The sequence below is a fragment of the Molossus molossus genome, unplaced genomic scaffold (genome assembly GCF_014108415.1).
Source record: "Molossus molossus isolate mMolMol1 unplaced genomic scaffold, mMolMol1.p scaffold_m16_p_1, whole genome shotgun sequence".
NCBI classification, from domain to species: domain Eukaryota; kingdom Metazoa; phylum Chordata; class Mammalia; order Chiroptera; family Molossidae; genus Molossus; species Molossus molossus.
In genome coordinates, this window is record NW_023425344.1 from 179612039 (window position 1) to 179632351 (window position 20313).

The following is a 20313-nucleotide window of genomic DNA, read 5'->3' on the forward strand; positions in this document are numbered from 1 at the left end:
GTAATGTTTATGCAGATACAAACCAACACAGATAGGCATTTTTTTTCCCTTCTTTTGTACATAAATGGTAGCATGTTACTTACATTTTTATTTAAAAAAATTTTTTTTTTCTTTCTTTATTTTTATACAGAGACGAAGGGAAAGGGAGAGAGCGATAGAAACATTGATGAGAGAGAACTTCAATTGGCCACCTCCTGCATGCTCCTCACTGGGGATCAGGCCCACAACCTGGGCATGTGCCCTGATCAGGAATTGAACCACTGACCTCTTGGTGCATGGGTTGACACTCAACCACTGAGCCACACTGGCCGGGCCATTTTTAAACTTAACTATATATTGGCAATCTTTCTATATTAAAATGTAAAGGGATTCCACTACCTTTATTTATTTGTTTTTTCTTTATTGATTTTAGAGAGAGAGGAAGGAAAAGGGAGAGAGAGATAGAAACATCAATGAGAGAGAACATCGATTGGCCGCTTCTTGCATGCCCCTCACTGGGGATTGGGCCCACAACCTGGGCATGTGCCCTGACTTGGTGCATGGGTTGATGCTCAATCTTTGAGCCACACCAGTCAGACCCGCTACTTTTATTTTTTAACACTATGGATAGACTTTTTTAAATAAATGGACCAGGTACCTTTATAAGGTGAACATCTTTGACTACCTTTTCAGTTTCTACTGTTTACTATTTCTTCTGCTTCTTCAGCTAATTTGATCACTTATATATACCTAAAAAAATATCATTCTTTTTTTCAAATACTGCATTTAAAGTTATACATGACATTTTCTTAATTTTAAAAAATAGTCTCTATAGTCTACTTATTTCTAATGTTTATTATTCTCTATCTGTTCTAGTATTTCGCTGCTTCATCGCCTAATTTTGTTCATTTATATTTTCCTAGTCAGTTATTGATTTTTGTTTTTCAAATGTATAGGTCTAAAGTTATACAAGGTATTCTCATAATTTAAAAAAAAGAGTGTGTTGTCTACTTTCTTATTTCTAATATTGTTTATTTTCATTATTACCTTTTTTAAAAGCATTAAGTAAAACCTTTAAATAAAGCCTTTTATTCAGTAATTAGAAATAAGAGTTAAATATGCAAAGACACCTCACGCTGGCTGGGTGGCTTAGTTGGTTGGAGCGTCATCCTGTACAACAAAAGGTGGTGGATTTGATTCATCATCAGGGCACATACCTAGGTGTTGGGTTTGATCTGTGGTCAAGCGTGTATGTGTTTCTCTCACATCAGTGTTTACCTCTCCCTCCCTCTCTCTCTACTCCCCCCCTCCTCTCTTTCTAAAAGTCAATTAAAAATATATATATTCTTGGGTGAGGATTTAAAATATATATATATATATATATATGCCTGGCCCGTGTGGCTCAGTGGACTGAGCATTGGCCCATGGGCTGAGCATTGGTCCCCGTTTGATTCCCGGTCAAGGCACATGCCCAGGTTTTGGGCTCAATCCTCAGTAGGAGGCATGTAGAAGGTAGTTAATCGATGTCTCTCACATCCATGTTTCTATCTCTCCCTTCCTCTTTCTCTAAGAAAAAAATCACTAAAACATTTAAACACACACACACATACACGCAAAGACCCTTGAGAGAGTACAAAGGTCTGGGTTACACACACAAGTCTAAGAGAAGTGGAAGTATAAAAAGGTTATTGGGAAGTTTTTTTAAAAATTCCAATTACTCTTTCTTTGTTTTCTATTATATGATGAAAAATTATAACACACAAAATAGAGAAAATCGTATCATGAAAACTCGGGTATTCATTTTCCAGCTACAGCTGTCAACTGTGTCCACTCTTGTTTCACTACACCCCCTACCCCCACTTAGTTTCCTTTCCTCTCCTACTGAATTATTTTCATGCTTATCCCAGATGTATTTCATTAGTTATATTTTTAAAAGACAAAATATATATATATATTTTTTAATCCTCATGACAGGACATTTTTCCATTTTTTGTACAGACAGAGTGGGAGGGAGAGAGAGGAAGAGAGAGAGAGGGAAACATCGATGTGAAAGGAACACATCGAGTGGCTGCCACCCGCACGACCAACCAGGGCCGGGGACAAACTGCAACCGAGGTACATGCCCTTAGCGGGAACCGAACCCGGGCTTCTCCGGACCGCAGGTGGACGCTCTAACCGCTGAGCCAAACCGGCCAGGGCAAGACAAAATATTTTTAAAGATTATATTAATAATGCTATTATTACATCTTTTAAAAGCCAGCAGTAATTCCATGATATCATCCAGTATCTAGTCAATGATCATATTTCTCTGATTGTCTCGAGTTTTTCCTCCCAGATGATTGGCATGTCTCAGTATCCTAACAAAGTTAACACATTCCATTTGGTTATGTGTCTTAAATCCCTTAATCTTTAGGTTCTCCCTCCCTTTTCTTTTTAAGAAACTGAGTTGTTTGTCCTATTGAATATCTTACTTCCTGAATTTTGCTGATTGTATCCTCATGGGATAACATTGTTTAATGTTCCTCTACAGTTGATTTCCTGTCATTTGGTTGTTAGAGGTGGAATTCTTGATTTGACTTCAATTTGATGTTTTGGACAAGAATATTTCATAGGTTGTGTCCTGTGCTTCCACCAGATGGCACTTACTGTTCAGTTATTTCATTTTGTGATGTTAATAGTCATTGATGATCATTGCCTAGATTCATTACTTCTTTAGAGCTTTTGGTAATTGATAATATTCTTATTCTGTCATTCCTTCTTCATTTATTAATGGCACTCCTATTGAGAGGATTTTAACATAAAGCTATTTGTTTACTCTTAATTATGGTTCAAATAGGAAAGGCAGGTTAAATGCTTGGGGGTGTTTTTTCCCTTTATTTACTAGTTTTCAGTATAAGTTGACTAATGAGATATTTCCTTCTAGTATCTTTATCTAAATATCTAAATCTGAGTACCTATATCATGAACTTAAATATATTTAATGTGTTTCAGTAGTTGTAATTATTATTTTTATTAGTACTGAGATTATTTTTATCTTTGACCAGTAGAATATCTTCAGATTGGTTTCTGACATTTACTGTAACACCAGTAATCTTCAATAGCTTCTTTGCTTTATAGAGTAACAAGATTTTCATGGTCATTTTAGTATTATCTGCCCCAGACCTGGAATTAGCCATTTCTCCAAGGAGCAGCTTAATTCTTTTTAGTAGTAAATGGCATTTAGAAACCACAATATGGATGCTATAGGTTTTCCTCACTATTGAATTAGTCATTATTTCTAGGTCATTCTTCTTGATGTGTTTAGTTGTTTTTTCCTTCTGACTTGTTAAAGTTTCTTAACTGTTAAGATTATCAGCCCCACCCCCTTTTTTTATCTGCATTGCAATTTTTTTTTCACCTGTTTTAATTTTCCTTAAAATTAAACACCTGTTGGTATTTTCCTGTATAAAAGTTTTCCACTTTTTACCTGGCCAGTGTGCCTCAGTGGTTGAGTATCGACCCATGTACCAAGAGGTCATCTGTTCGATTCCTGGTCAGGGCACATGCCCAGGTTGTAGGCCCGGTCGCTAGTGGGGGGCAGCAGGAGGTGGCTAATCGATGTTATCATTGATGTTTCTATTGCCCTCTCTCTCTCCTTCCCTCCCTAAAATCAATAAGAAAATAAAATAAGGAACTCTTACCTTTAAAAAGAATAAAAATAAAAGTTTTCCATTTTTATATGGTCAAATTTGTCCATGTTTTTGTTTCTGGTGTCCAGATTTAAAATATCAGATGCCAAATTATTTTTTAAAAGTCACCTGTATTTTTTTCTGATCTCTTCATAGGTTCATTTTATTTAGTCAATCTAGCATTTATTTTGGTGTTTATGAGTAAGTTGGAACAATCAAGCTGATTTTTGTATTGCTTTGTTTTTTTATCCTCACTCAAGGACATTTTTTGTTCAGGTAGAGTGGGAGGGAGAGAGAAACATCAACGTGAAAGGGACACATTGAGTGGCTGCCACCCGCATGACCAACCAGGGTCAGGGACAAACTGCAACCGAGGTACGTGCCCTTGACCAGAATCCAACCTGTGACTCTTGGGTCTGCCAGCCGATTCTCTAACTGCTGAGCCAAACCGGTCAAGGGCCAGTGCTTCTATTCTTTCTGTTTTCTGTGTTTTTCACATTTGCTCTGTTATTAATCCTTACTTTACTTATTCTGTTCCTTCTATTATGTTTATAATGAGTTGGCTAGTTAAAAACATGTTCCCAGAAGTCAACAGGAAACTTATGAGACAAGAAGGGGTACCTGGGATAGAAATTCTTTTTCTTTTCTTTTTTTTAAAGAAAGAGTTGTCTGATTTATTTATTTTTTTTGTTTATTTATTTATTTTTGATATGTACCCCTAGCGGCAACTGAACCCAGGACTCTCTGGTCCGCAGGCTGACGCTCCAACCGCTGAACCAAACCAGCCAGTACCTCGGTTTCAGTTTGTCCTCGGCCCTTGTTGGAGTCGTGTGGGTGGCAACCAGTCAATGTGTCTCTCTCACATCGATGTTTCTCTCTCTCTCTTCCCCTTTAGAATTTCTTTCTTAACTGTCCATAAAATACAGTTAGATATATAAGAGAATTCAGCATTTTCTATTCAAGTTTATGTTTTGGATAATAGGATGTTAAAATTAGATGAAACCTTACCAAGAGACTATAGTCCCAACTCTCCATTTTTAAGGTAAGGAGATTAAAGCCAGGGAGGTGATGTGACTTTCCCAAGGCAATATAGGTAGTGACAGAGCCACAATAATATTGTAGGTCCTCTGCCCTGACTGGTTTGGCTCAGCGGTCAGAGCATCGGCCCGTGAACCAGAGAGTCCCGTTCTCAGGTTCCCACTAAGGGCATGTACCTCGGTTTCGGTTTGTCCCCGGTCCTTGTTGGAGTCGTGTGGGTGGCAACCAGTCAATGTGTCTCTCTCACATTGATGTTTCTCTCTCTCTCTTCCCCCCTTTCTCCCTGCCACTCTATCTGAAGATAAATGCAAAAATGTCCTCGGGTGAGGATAAAAAAAAATAATAATGTAGGTCCTCTGATTCCTGGTCTACTGTTTTTTCCACTATTTGATTACCTTTCCCAAATGCTGTTATACTTATTCCACCTTTCTTTTTCTTTCCTTAGAAATAATCTATTCACTATACTTACTCTTCTAAAATGACTCTGGGATATTAAAAGGAATTTTAGATTCAAAACCAAAAAAACCTGGAACAAGTTCTGACTTATCACTAAATAGCCCCTAGTTCAAATTATTTAACTTATCAGAGCATCAGTTTTCTCCTTTCCTAGCATGGAAATAATAGTTCTTACATATTCCATATAGTGTTATTACATCACCAGAATAAGATAATATATGTTATTACAGAAGGTGTCAATTTAAGTAATATTAAACCATGTATAAGTAGTGTTTCAAAAAGATATTCTTTGTTAAAATAGATCAGTAATTTTTCACTGGTGGGCCACAAGAATTTTTAAAACATGCAGCACCTGACTGTTTAGTAAGGAACACTGACCTCTTTTCCATTAGATTGTCTAAAAAAAAAAAAATTACAGCAGCCAAAACAACAGTAACCACCGGGGTGAGTGCCCTGTCTTGAACCATAAATATATGGGTTATATAATAGAGTTGCATCTTATTGGTTACATCACATAATAAGGTTGTCTGATTAATTCTTGGCACCAGAAATCCTTATATATAAGGATAGGCAGCTGGTTTTTAAAAAAGTCACTTTGAAGCAAAAAGGGTATAGGTAATTATAATTATTATTTTTTTGTAAATGAATCAAAATTATACCTATATTTTTTTGTCATATTAGCAAAAATTATAGATTTTTGGTGTGTCACAGAATTTTAGTAATTAGTTTATGTGTGTCATGGGATGAAAAAAGTTGAAAATCACTGAAGTAGATCAATTGAAAAAGAATCAAGGTGCAGAGAGGTTGAAGAGGATAAAGGGGGTCAAATATATGGTGATGGAAGGAGAATAAATTTTGAGTGATGAGCACACAATATACAGATGATATATTATAATACTGGACACTTGAAGCTCATGTAATCTCATTAACCAATGCCACCCCAATAAATATAATTAGAAAAAAAGAATCACAGGATTTAGACATAGAAACAAGTACAGTAAAATAGATATAGAAAACAAGTATAGTAAAACTCTTAAAACTCCCACGTAACTAAATTGTTAGAATTAGCCTATATCCTCCATTCCCCTTGTAAAGCATACTGATTGATACCTACAGTACACTGAACACTGTCATGTCCATAAACTTCAGATCTACGAGTTGATTGGCTAGCTTACCAAGGAGTGTTTGTCTTGTTTATATAGCTGAAATTGTAATACATAATTTCATGTAATATTACATAAACCAATGAAATTGAGCTCAAAGGCAAAGATTGTTATTTCTGTGAAAATTGTATTGAACAGCTATGGAAAGGTTGATAAAGATGAATTTATTTTTAAAAATGCTTTCAAATTTGGTATGAATGAGACAAGATTAAAGACAGGGAAATCAGTCATAAAAATTGAGAAGTTTTCTGTGTTAATATTGCTTTAAAGTGTATTTAAAAACTTTATAGCCCTGGCCTGTTTGGCTCAGCAGTTAGAGCATTGGCCTGCGGTCTAGAGAGACTCGGGTTCGGTTCCCACTAAGGGCAGGTACCTCAGCTGCAGTCTGTCCCTGGCCCTGGTTGGGTCGTGTGTCAGGCAGCCTCTTGATGTGTCTCTTTCACATCGATGTTTCTCTCTCTCTCTCTTCCTCCCACTCTATCTGAAGATAAATGCAAAAGTGTCCTCGGATGAGGAAGAAAAACCAACAACTTTATACACACTGTTCCGTTTTTGTGTCCTAAAGATTGAAATCACTTATGTATTGTTTTCAGGTGTTGGCAAATTTCTTTTTGCAAAGAAATTGATAGAGCGTTTTGTTTCTGCACTCTGTCTGGTAAAGCGCTTCCCCAGCACTTGGTCTTTGCAAGGCTGTTCTTGACTGTTTTCTTCTTCCATGTGGACAGCACTACCAAGAAAGCTTGTAATTTTTTTTCTTTCTATTTAATCCTCACCTAAAGACATTTTTTTCATTTATCTTCAGAGAGTGGAGGTGGGCCGGGGAGAGAGAAACATTGATGTGAGAGAGACACATCAATTGGTTGCCTCCCACATGATCCCGACCAAGGCTGAGGACCAAACCGCAACTGAGGTACATGCCCTTGACTGGAATCAAACCCATGACTCTTTGGTTTGTGGGCCAATGCTCCAACTGCTGAGCCAAACTGGCCAGGGCTAAATTTTCTAAGAGATCACACAGTTGTTTCTGAACCTTGAATAGGAAGACATCTCATTTAGATGGTTAAAAGTATCTGCCAAGTAAGCCAACCCAAGGATACAGTTTTTTCCTTCAAAATCTTTCCAGAAGTGGGCTTTCTTCCCCAGAAAAAGTGAGATTTCTGCTGTCAGTTTGAACAAATGCTTTAGAACTTGTCCTTCAAAAGCCACTGAGAAGCACTTCAAATGACTGTTTGCCCATTTCCTGATAAACTTGTTCAAATGCAATGATTGAGAGACCTGCTTCTGATAAAGTCGATGACTTTTATGAATGTTGGCAAAACATCTTTCAGGATGTTGAAAAAGTCTTTATTGCCTGTGCGCGTCTGTATAAAAAGCATTGAGTGATTATGACAAGGAGAGCTTTCTCTATCACTAAGCTTGCGAGATCAACTTTGCAGGAGGCCCATCTGCACAGAGAATGAACCCTTTCTATTCAGGCGAAGTTTTATTTGTCAAAAAACCTTTTTACCACTTCCAAAACATTGATAGCCTTTGTAGTTTGCAAAGGTGACTCACAAAGTAAGAATTCTTTGGTAGCATCAGCATGTCCATAGTGAGCAAAAGCATGAGCAAAAAGCCTCCATTGGGAATGGTAAGGCTGCTGTTTCCTGAAAGACCTGCTTTAAAATGTTGAAAGAGATGTCATCTACTCTAGAACACATTACATCATTTTTTTGTTGTTTTATCCTCACCCGAGGACATTTTTTTCATTTTTTATTCAGATAGAGTGGGAGGGAGAGAGAGAGAAACATCGATGTGAAAGGTACACATCGAGTGGCTGCCACCCGCACGACCCAACCAGGGCCGGGGACAAACTGCAACAGAGGTACGTGCCCTTAGCGGGAACCGAACCCGCGTCTCTCTGGACCGCAGGCCAACGCTCTAACCAGTGAGCGAACTGGCCAGGGCTAGAACACATTACATCATTTGACGAGGGAACTGCTTCCAGTGTCTTCTTTTGATCCAGTCCAGAAAGTGGCTCAATAATTTCTGTGTGCATTCCCTGACACTCTCACATGCCTCCCTACCAGTGTGGGAGACTTTTCTTCAGCTCTTGTAAACAGTTTTAGAGGTTTCAATAAAAGCTTCTTGTGAAATAGCCAATCCAAGTGTTGGAAGTGTTCCAGCTTTTTTTTTTTTTTTTTTTTTATCCTCATCCGAGGATATTTTCCCATTTTTTGTACAGATAGAGTGGGAGGGAGAGAGAGGAAGGGAGAGAGAGAGAGAGAAACATCGACGTGAAGGGACACATCGAGTGGCTGCCACCCGCACGACCAACCAGGGCCGGGGACAAACTGCAACCGAAGTACGTGCCCTTAGCGGGAACCGAACCCGGGTCTCTCCGGACCGCAGGCTGACGCTCTAACCGCTGAGCCAAACTGGCCAGGGCTGTTCCAGCTTTTTTGAATTGAACTTTCCTTACACAAAACCCCCTGCATCCTGATGCATTGTCAGGATGTATTGTGCCTTTCCGTTTTGCTGGTTTCATTCATAAAATTTTTTCAGTGCAAAAAGCACTGTGGCTTTTGTGTCCTATCGTGTTCTGTATTAAAAGTGAAACTAGGGGAAAAAAATACCTTTATACGTACACTAAAATTGTACCAGTAGATCCAAACTCAGAGTAAAGACCTCAGGTTGATATAAAGAGATTTGCAAATTAAAATCCAAGTGGGTTTGTTTGCTTGTTTTAAGATATTAAAATTGAATTTTAGAGAGAAACATCAATGTGAGAGGGAGACATTGATCGGCTGCCTCCTGCATGCCTGGGGATCAAGCTTACAACCTTTTGGTACACAGGAAGACATCCAACCATCTGAGCCACACCAACCAAGGCTAAAGTCAAAATTTTTTAAATGGTTAAGGTATATGTGGATCAGTTATGATTTCTTGTTTAACCTGTTAACCGAGAGGGACATATAAATATGTCAAACGTTGCATACAGTGAAAAGGGAATTCCCCGGGAATTCCCCGGTTAACAGGTTAAAGATATTTTTTGATTAATTGACCAACTACTGATCCTGCTCATAGTAAATAAAAAGTCTTCTATTGTTCTGTTGTAAGTCATTTTGAAGAAAAGTTGTTTCAGTACACCTTGTAGTTATAAGCTTGTTTTGTAGTCAGACAGATTTGGGTTTGCATTTTGGTTCTGCCAGTTATCAGTTATATGACCTTGGTAGTTACTTAGTCTCTATGATCCTCAGTATCCACATCTGTTAAACAACATGCTAATTGTTATAATCATTAAAAATGCACATAAAGAACTTAACACAGTGCTTGGCACACAGTATACTTGCAAAATGAAGGGTACTTAAAATATTAGCAGAATGAAAATGAACTGATCAAATTTGTCAAGGCAGATATCAAATGCTACTTCTACATGAAACTTAATCATCCCAATGAAAAGAGATTCCTTCCTCTGGGGTCCATGCCACCTTATCTGAACTGCTAATAACAGAAGTCAGTGAAGTAATGTTTATAATCACTGTTCTAGCTCTCTAGTGAAAGCACCTTGAGGTTAAGGATCATGTGTCAGACTCTAGTATGTAGCACCAGGTATATAGTGAGTACTTAATGTTTGCTGAATAAAATTATCTAGGTTATTGGGAGTAATAAAATAATGATTCTGTCTGGCTGGTGTAGCTCAGTGGTTGAGCGTCGACCCATACACCAAGAGGTCGTTGGTTTGATTCCCGGTCAAGGCACATGCCCAGGTTGTGGGCCTGATCCCCAGTTGGGGGCATGCAGGAGGCAGCCAGTCAGTGTTCTCTCTAATCGATGTTCCTATCGCTCTCTCCCTCTCACTTCCTCTTTCTCTAAAAATCAATAAAGGAAAACAAGATCTCATAAAAAAATAATGATTCTGTCAGAGCTCATTAAAACACTAACAGTTTTTGCCCTGGCCAGTTTGGCTCAATGGTTAGAGCGTTGTCCCTCAGACCAATGAGTCTCGGGTTCAGTTCCGGTCAAGGGCATGTACCTTGGTTGCGATTTGGACTCTGGCCCTGGTCGGGGTCATGCCATGTGGGAGACAACCTGTTCTTTCTTACATCAATGTTTCTTTCTCTCTCCCTCTCTCTCACCCTCCCACTCTATCTGAAGATAAATGGAAAAATATCCTTGGGTGAGGATAAAAATAAAAATAAAAACTAACAGATTTTAATGTGGTAAACTAATTTTGGCATTTAAAATATTAAGAGTATCTGATAGCCAGGCTGGTGTGGTTCAGTGGTTGAGCATTGACCCATGCACCAAGAGTCCCTGGTTCGATTCCCAGTTGGGGCACATGCCCAGGTTGTGGGCCAAATCCCCAGAGGGGGGCATGCAGGAGGTGGCTAATCTATGTTCTCTCTCATCGATGTTTCTCTCATTCTCCCTTTCTCTCTCTAAAATCAATAAAGAAAAAAATAAAATAAGAGTACCTGATATAGCAAAGAGGAAGTTGAACTCAAATTTTTTTTACCTATCAAAACATAGTATAAAATTTTTCATTTTTTTCCATTAGTTTCTATTCAGTATTATTTTGTATTCGTTTCAGGTGAACAGCACAGGGGTTGGACAATCATAAACTTTGCAAAGTGTTTCCCCTAATATTTCCAGTACCCACCAGGCACCATACATGGTTATTACATTATTATTAACTATATTTCCTATGTTGTTTTTTACATCCCCATGACTGCTTTGTAACTACCAATCTGTATTTTTCTATTTCTTCACCTTTTTCACCCAGTCCCCAAACCCCATCTCCTCCTGCAACTGTCAGTCAGTTCTCTGTATCTGTGAATCTGTTTCTGTTTTGTTTGTTTATAGTGTTCTTTAGATTGCACTTATAAGTGAAATCATATGGTATATTTGTTTTTCTTTGACTTGTTTTAATTATCATACCATCCATGCTGTCGAAAATAGTAAAATTTCATTCCTTTTTATGGCGAAGTAATCTTACCACAGCTTTTTTTTATCCACTTGTCTGTTGATGGGCTCTTGGGTTGCTTCCATATCTTGGATATTATAAATAATGCTGCAGTCAACATAGTGGTGCATATATTCTTTCAAATTAGTGTTTTGAGTTTCTTTAGACAAATACCCAGAAGTGGAATTGCTGGGTCATAAGGCAGTTCCATTTTTAATTTTTTGAAGAACCTCTATATTGTTTTCCATAGTGGCTGCACTAATCTTCATTCCCACCAACAGTGCTTAAGAGTTCTTTCTTTTCCAGATCCTTCCTAACACTTGTTTATGGATTTATTGATGATAGTCATTCTGACAGGTGTGAGGTGATATCTTGTTATGGTTTTAATTTGCCTTTCTCTGATGGTTAATGATGTTGAGCACCTTTTCATATGTCTGCTGGCCATCTCTATGTCCTCTTTGGAAAAGTGTCTATTCAGGTTCTTAGCCCATTTTTAAAAAAATGTTTGTTTGTTTATTGATTTTTTTTTTTTAGAGAGAATGATAGAAATATGTGAGAGAGAAACATCGATCAGTTACCTGCTGCACGTCCCCTGCTGGAGACTGAGCCCACAACCTAGGCATGTGCCCTGACTGGGAACCAGGACCTTGCAGTCCATGGGGCAGCACACAATCCACTGACCCACACTGGCTGGGCTCTCAAACCATTTAATTGGATTATTTGTTTATTTGGTATTGAGGTGTATGCATTTTGTTTTTAATAAATTTTGGATATTAACCTCTATCAGATGCATCATTGACAAATATGTTCTTCTATTCAGTGGGTTGCTTTTAATTTTGTTGATATTTTTCTTTGCTGTGCCTAAAGTTTTTAGTGTGATGTAATCCCATTTGTTTATTTTTGTTGTTTCCCTGGCCCAAGGAGATATATCGGAAAAAATATTACTAAGTGAAATGTCCATGGTTTTACTGCTTATGTTTTATTCTAGGAGTTTTATGGTTTTGAGTATTACATTCAAGTCTTTAACCCATTTTAAGTTTATTCTTGCATATGGTGTAAGAAAATGGTCTAGTTTCATTTTTTCGCATGTATCTGTCTAATTTTTTCCCAATACCATTTATTGAATAGACTGTCTTTACCCTATTTTATGTTCTTGCCTCCTTTGTCAACTATTAATTGACCATATAGGTGTGGGTTTATTTTTGAGCTGTCTATTCTGGTCCATTGATTTGTATGTTGGCTTTTATGCCAGTACCATGCTGTTTTGATTATTTGGTGTAGTATAGTTTGGTATCAGGTAGCATGATTCCTCCAATTTTGTTCTTTCTCAAGGTTGCTGTGGCTATTCTGGGTCTTTTGTGGTTCCATATAATTTTTGGAATATTTGTTCTAGTTCTGTGAAATACACCATTGATATCTTTTTAAAAAAATTATTGATTGGTTTTTTAGAAAGAGAGAGGAAAGGGAATATATAGAGAGAGAAACATCAATTTGTTGTTCCACTTATTTATGCATTAATTGGTTGATTCTTGTATGTGCTCTGACTGGAGATTGAACCCTCAACCTTGGGATGATGCTATAACCAACTGAGCTATCTAGCCAGGCTCCCATTGATATCTTTTTTTTTTTGTAATCCTCACCCAAGGATATTTTTCTGTTTATATTCAGATAGAGTAGGAGTGAAGGAGAGAAAGAAACACTGATATAAGAGAGACACATCGACTGGCTGCCTCCCGCACAACCCCAACTAGGGCTGGGGATGAAACACAACCGAGTTATGTGCCCTTGACCGGAATTGAACCCGCGACTCGTTGGTCCATGGGCCAACACTCTACCGCTGAGCCAAACTGGCCAGGGCTCCCATTGGTATCTTGATAGGAATTGCATTGATTCTATAGATTGCTTTGGGTAGCATGGACATTTTAATGATGTAAATTATTTCTAACTATGAACACAATATATGCTTCCACTTATTTATATCTTCTTCAGTTTTTTTCTTCATTATCTTAAAATTTTTCATGTACAGGTCTTTTACCTCCTTGGTTAAATTTATTTTTAGGTATTTTATTTTTCTGATGCAATTGTAAATGGGATTGTTAATCTCCTTTTCTGATAGTTCATTATTGGTGTATAAAAATGCAATTGATTTCTGGATATTTATTTTGTATTCTGTTACTGAATTTATCAGTTCTATTAGGTTTTTGGTGGACTTGTTTGGATTATCTATATACAGTATCATGTCATCTGCAAACAATGACAGTGTTACTTCTTCCTTTCCAATTTGGATGCCTTTATTTCTTCTTCTTGTCTGATTACTATGGCTAGGACTTCTAGTACTATGTTCAATAAGAGTGGTAAAAGTGGACACATCTCTGTCTTGTTCCTTATCTTAAGGGAAATGCTTTTAGTTTTTCCCCATTGAATATGATGTTAGTTGTGGGTTTGTCATATATAGCCTTTATTATGTTGAGATAAAAAGAGTATAAATTAATACCATAGTGTTCTAATTCAAAATTACAGATTTTCATTTATCTTTCTTTTATTTTCTAGGGTATTCCAGACAGAATCACATATGAAAATAGTGAGAAAGTCAGAGGTTGCAGGTAATACATTAATGCAATCCCTGCTAAGTCTGTTTTGTATAAAATTTTACTATAGGTATGTAACCAGATAATTGATATAAATTATTATTTATTTTATTGCTTAAAAAGTATAACTTGAGCCTTGGAAGGGGCAGTTTTGTTTTTATTGTCGATAATGTCCTTATGCAATTTTTCTAATGCTTTATCAGTGTATCCTTGAAATTTTTTAATTTTTTTTTAATTTTTAGAAACAGAAGCAAGAGAAAATGTTCTATTTACACAGTGAGTAAGGAAAATGTGATTCAAATTTTATTTTAAAAGTTACATATTCCTATTAAAGTAATTTTTAAATTAATATCCTTTTTGTTTTTTATATTTGTATCCCATTTGTGGAATACTTAGGATTAATTAAAAAAACACATTTTTTGCAGAATTTAATATACTGTTATATCTGATAAGTATGTACATTGTACAGCTTACTCTTTTATTTTTTAAATATCTTATTTTATTAGTTTTTTATTTTTAATCTTCACCCAAGGATATTTTTCCATTTGCCTTCAGATAGAGCAGGAGGAAGAGAGAGAAAGAGACACATCGATTGGTTGCCTCCTGCATGACCCTAACCAGAACTGGGGATGATCTGCAACCAAGGTACATGCCCTTGGTCGGAATCGAATCCGGGACTCTTTGGTCCACAGGCCGATGCTATAACCACTGTGCCAAACGAGCCAGGGCCTACAGCTTACTCTTTTAATATAGTGATGAGCCCGACGAGAGGCTTAGTGGATTGAGTGTCATGCCATGGACTGAGAGATACTAGTTTGATTCCCATCACTGTTTCTCTCTCTCCCTTTCTCTCTATCTGTAAAAAGTAAATCAGTTTTAAAAACTAATCATATTAATAGAGTGATGAAATACTCTTTTTTTATATATAAATCCTTAAATGTATCAGCTGTTATGAAACAGTACCAATCTTCAGATTTTTTCATTAAATTTATTTTTATAATATTAATACATAGAAAAGTAAATACTAGTAGCTCTTGAACAAATGAAAAGATATTTATCTTTAAAAGAGAAATATAAACTTAAGACTATATTGAGATATAATTTTTCATCTAATCAGTTAAGAATATGTAGGTAAAATATCACTCATTACTAGTGGGTATAAAATGTAGAAGGCAATTGGCATTATTATTCAACTGTTGTGATTCTTGGTAATTGTATGGGGTACAGATTTTTTAAACACTTTTTCAATTTTAGGACTATGAATCCAGAAGATAATGACTGTGAGATTACTGGTGGGTACTATCAGAATACTTTTCTTATCATATACCTTTTTCTTCATCCAGATTTCTTGATAAGTAATACCTAAAAGAATCATGAAAAAGAGAGTGTGAAGAGAGCTCTGTTCGTTACACAGAATTTTCCATTTACAGTTTCACAAATTTACTTTATTTCTTCCAAACCTGCTGTCACTCTTGTTTTTTCTATCTTAGACCCTCACTCAGATCTATTCACTCAAGTCAGGAATTGAGACATTTTTTAACATTTGCTTCCCTGTATCTATTTTATTCCACTGTCATTTTCTGTCCCGTCTCTTAAATATCATGCAAATCTGTTACCTTTTATCTCTACCTTCTGCCACTGTTTGAATTCAAGTTCTTATTCTTTTTTTGGTTATTGTATATAGTTTCTTATCCTTTTAATTTAGTCTACATATTTCTAAATTTGATCCTATTGCCTCCTAGCTAAAATTTGTTCAATGAAACTTTTTTTTTTGTATAAAACCCACACTCCTCAGCGTACACTTAAAAAGCCCTTTATGATTTGGCTTATCTTCTCCAACCTTATTCTTTTTCTTTTATAGGCATCCTTTCCTCCAGCCCATGAGGAACTATTTGCAATTCCCCATGTGAAATATTTTCCTGCCTATATCCATTGTATATGCTATTTTCTCTACCTAAAATGCTCTTCCTACTACAGTTTGCCTATCAGTCTTCTCATTTTTTACTTAACTTAGCTTAACTTCAGTGCTATTCAAAGTAACCAGTCCATAAACTGTTACAATCCATGACAAAAGAGGAATTTACACTTGAATGTAAATCAGCTGTGGCAGCAGGCTGCAGTTAGGTTAGCTAACATTTTTTCTTAGCAAAGCTGTCTTGATTAAGGAAATACTATATGATTTATATTAGCTGCAAGCTCCTTATTCCATCATGAATTGGTAACATGAATTGGCACCATACATTAAGGGCTCAGTGGTTGAGTGTTGAACCATGGCACCAAGAGGTCTCCAGTTTGATTCCCAGTCAGGGCACTTGCCCAAGTTGTGGGCCAAATCCCCAGTGAGGGGCATGCAGGAGGCAGCCGAACGTTGTTCTCTCTCATTGATATTTCTATCTTTCTCTCCCTCTCCCTTCTTCTGTCTCTCAAATCATAAAGAAAAAGAAAAAAGAAATAAAAATACTGACTTAAATGGAGTCTTCTTTGACAAAACCAAGAAATTAGTCACTCTGTCCTGTGCTTTCACAGCACTCCTTTTCTTTTTATTTCTTTTTATTTTTTTTTATCCTCACCCGAGGACACTTTTTCATTCTTTGTTCAGATAGAGCAGGAGGGAGAGGGAGAGAGAAACATCGATGTGAAAGGGACACATCGAGTGGCTGCCACCCGCACGACCAACCAGGGCCGGGGACAAACTTGCAACCGAAGTACATGCCCTTAGCGGGAACCGGGTCTCTCCGGACCGCAGGCCAATGCTCTAACCGCTGAGCCAAACCGGCCAGGGCACTCCTTTTCTTTTTAATTCTTACCTGAGGATATTTTTTCTATTGATTTTTAGAGGGAGTACAAGGGAAGGAGGGATTGGGAGAGAGAGAGAGAGAGAGAGAGAGAGAGAGAGAGAGAAACAGAGAGAGAGAGAAACATTAATATAAGAGACACATCAATCAATTGGTTGCCTCCCACAGACACCCTGACCAGAGCCAGGGATTGAACATGCAACCCAGGTATGTGCCCTTTATCAAGAATCGAACCTGCGACCCTTTGGTGTGTGGGCTGACACTAACCACTGAGCAACATCGACCAGGACACAACACTCCTTTTACTCTCAGTCTATCATAGAATTTATCACATTGTAGTTTTGCTATTTACTTCTGGCTCTCTTGTTAAAATATGAACTTTGTGAGTCCAGAAATTTAGTCTTCTCTTTGTGCTTTAGTAGATAGTTGTTTTGGGTCACATAATAGGTTCAGAAGCACTATTTGTTAAATAAATGAGTGGAAACTTGATAAATAGGGCTTCCAATAAAAAGCCTATAATTACTTCATCATGTTTAATCAAGGTTGCTGTAAACTCTTTGAAATGTTCTAAAGATTTGCTTTTATTTTAATTTTTTCGTTTTGTGTTTTAATTGTATTGATTTTGGAGAGAGAGAAAGAGATAAACGAATGTGAGAGAAAAACATTGTTGTGAGAGGGAAACATTGATCAGTTGCCTCTCATAAACACCCCGACTAGGATTGAACCCACAACCCAGGTATGTTCTCTGACCAGGAATTGAACTCAAGACCCTTTGATGCACAGAATGATATTCCAACCAACTGAGCCACACCAGCCAGGGCCTATTTTTATTTATTATTATTATTTTTTTTTAATCCTCACCCGAGGACATGTTCATTAATTTTTTTTTTTTTTCCTCACCCAAGGACATTTTTTTCCATTTTTTGTTAAGATAGAGTGGGAGGGAGAGAGAGGAAGAGAGAGAGAGAGAAACATCGACGTGAAAGGGACACATCTAGTGGCTGCCACCCGAACGACCAACCAGGGCCGGGGACAAACTGCAACCGAGGTACGCACCCTTAGCGGGAACCGAACCCAAGTCTCTCTGGACCGCAGGCTGACACTTCATCTGCTGAGCCAAACTGGCCAGGGCTGTTCATTGATTTTTAGAGGGAGGAGAAGAGAGACAGGGAAAGAGTGGGGGTGGAGAGAGAAACATCCATCGGTTGCTCCTTTCTTTTTTAATCTTCACCTGAGGACATTTTTGCATTTATCTTCAGATAAAGTGGGAGGGAGAGAGGGGGGAAGAGAGAGAGAGGCACATGGAGTGGTTGCCACCCACATGACCTCAACCGGGTGGGGACAAACTGCAAGCAAGGTACGTGCACTTAGTGGAAATCGAACCCAGGATTCTCTGGTTCACAGGCCGACGCTCTTAACCACTAAGCAAAACCAGCCAGGGTGATTGGTTGCTTCTTGTATGCAGGTGTATGGGACAACATTCCAACCAACTGTGTCACACCAGCCAGGGCCTTTAAGCTTAAGTATTTTTAAATGTGTTTTCTTTCCTATTATAGTATCTTTAATCCCATATCTTTAAAGTATAGTTTTTTGCCTTGCCGGTGTGGCTCAGTGGTTGAACGTTGACCCATGCACCAAGAGGTCACTGGTTTGATTCCTGGTTGGGGCACATGCCTAGGTTTTGGGCCCAATCCCCAGTTGGGGGCATGCAGGAGGCAGCCAGTCAATGTTCTCTCTCATCAGTGTTTCTCTCTCCCTCCCTCTTCCTTCCTCTCTCTTTAAAACCAATAAAGTAAAAAAAAAATTTTTTTAACCCAAAACAGCCCTGGCCAGTTTGGCTCAGCGATTGGAGCGTCGGCCTGCGGACCAGAGAGTCCCCAGTTCTGTTCCCGCTAGGGGCATGTACCAAAAAAAAAAAAACAACCCAAAAACAAAATAAATAAAATATAGTTTGTTATCTAAACCTTTATATTTTAATTCTAAAATGTCTTGAGTTTAATTTCTTATTTCCATTTTCATTGTGTCTTGCCCTGACATAAATGGTCATCATGTTGTATCTGAACTATTACAGTAGTTTCCTTATTGATTTATCTTTTCTTGAATCTACTTTCTTCTCTTCTAGAATTATTTTTATAAAATGCTCATTTTGTCATGGGAATGTCTAGGTTCATTAACACAGAATAAAAGACATGTCAAAATCTTACCCTAACATTTCAGTCTGATCAGTTGGTACTCTTTACCATGTAACCGCCACTATCCAGGAAATGAAAATGGAGAAGTAAAGGGGGGAAAAAGTAGTCCAAATTTTCTACTTTTAAAATTTGCACCACATTCTAAAAATATTTAGTCACACAGAGAATACAATAACCGTCTCTGTCCCTAACATAGGACAATTTAAAGTCAATAAAATTTAATATCTAAGTCCTTACAAAGGGCTTAATAACTAATAAATCTTTAGTAAATATAGTAGTCCCCCCTTATCAATGGGAAATATCCCCCAGTGGATATCTGAAATCACAGATAATACCAAATTCTATATACGCTATGTTTTTTCCTAGATATACATACCTATGATAAAGTAAATTTATAAATTAGGCAAATAGGCCTGGCTGGTGTGGCTCAGTGGATTGAATGTCGTCCCATGGACTGAGGGGTCCTGGTTCGATTCCTGGTCAGGGCACATTCCCGGGTTGTGGGCTTGATCCCCAATAGGGGTTGTGCAGGGGCAGCTGATCAATGTTTCTCTCTCACATCAAAGTTTCTATCTATCTCTCCCTTCCTGTCTCTCTTAAAAAATCAATAAAAACATATTTAAAAATTTTTTAAATTAGGCATATAGAAGCCCTGACCGGTTTGGCTCAGCGGTTAGAGCCTTGGCCTGGGGTCCGGAGAGACCTGGGCTCGGTTCCCGCTAAGGGCACATACCTCGGTTGCAGTTTGTCCTCGGCCCTGGTTGGGTTGTGTGGGTGGCAACCACTCAATGTGTCCCTTTCACATCGATGTTTCTCTCTCCCCTTCCCACTCTATCTGAACAAAATATTGAAAAGTGTCCTCGGGTGAGGATTAAAAAAAAAAATTAGGCATATAGAAGATTTGTTCTTATCACAGACTTTAGCAACCTCAGCATACATTTTTTTTTTTCTTTTTCTAGCAAGTGGAGAAATTTTACCTTTTCACTTAAAGGAAGCATATTCTAATGGCCAGCATCACTACTCTTGCACTTTGGGGCTATTAGAAAGTAAAATAAGGTTTTTTTTATCCTTACCCGAGGACATTTTTCCATTTTTTGATCAGCTAGAACGGGAGGGAGAGAGAGGAAAAGAGAGAGAGAGAGAAACATTGACATGAAAGGGACACATCGAGTGGCTGCCACCCTCACGACCCAACCAGGGCCAGGGACAAACTGCAACCGAGGTACATGCCCTTAGCGGGAACCGAACCCAGGTTTCTCTGGACCACAGGCCGACGCTCTAACCGCTGAGCCAAACCAGCTAGGGCAAGGTTATTTTTTTAACACAAGCACAATAGATCTGATAACCAAGATGGCTAATAAGTGACTAACAGGCAGGCAGTATATACAGTGTGGGTATGCTGGACTAACGGATGATTCATGTCCCAGGCAGAATGAAGCAGGATGGCTTAAGATTTCATATTGCTACTCAGAATGGCATGCAATTTAAA

General features: G+C 37.8%; 1 protein-coding gene across 8 annotated transcripts in view; it reads left to right on the forward strand.

The window, feature by feature from the left end:
* KNL1 (kinetochore scaffold 1) overlaps nt 1-20313 on the forward strand; it is an 86676-nt gene that overhangs the window by 30679 nt on the left and 35684 nt on the right. For 6 of the 8 annotated variants that reach the window (XR_004959335.1, XR_004959330.1, XM_036260029.1 and 3 more), the window contains exons 6-8: nt 13800-13852; nt 14080-14113; nt 15092-15129. Coding sequence is in view for 6 of the 8 variants with exons in the window: in XM_036260029.1 (XP_036115922.1) it covers nt 13800-13852; nt 14080-14113; nt 15092-15129 (125 nt within the window). In the remaining 2 variants the exon portion in view is untranslated. Of the gene's footprint in view, nt 1-10943; nt 10962-13799; nt 13853-14079; nt 14114-15091; nt 15130-20313 lie in introns of those variants that run through there. The other 2 variants (XM_036260045.1, XM_036260037.1) reach the window with 2 other exon arrangements.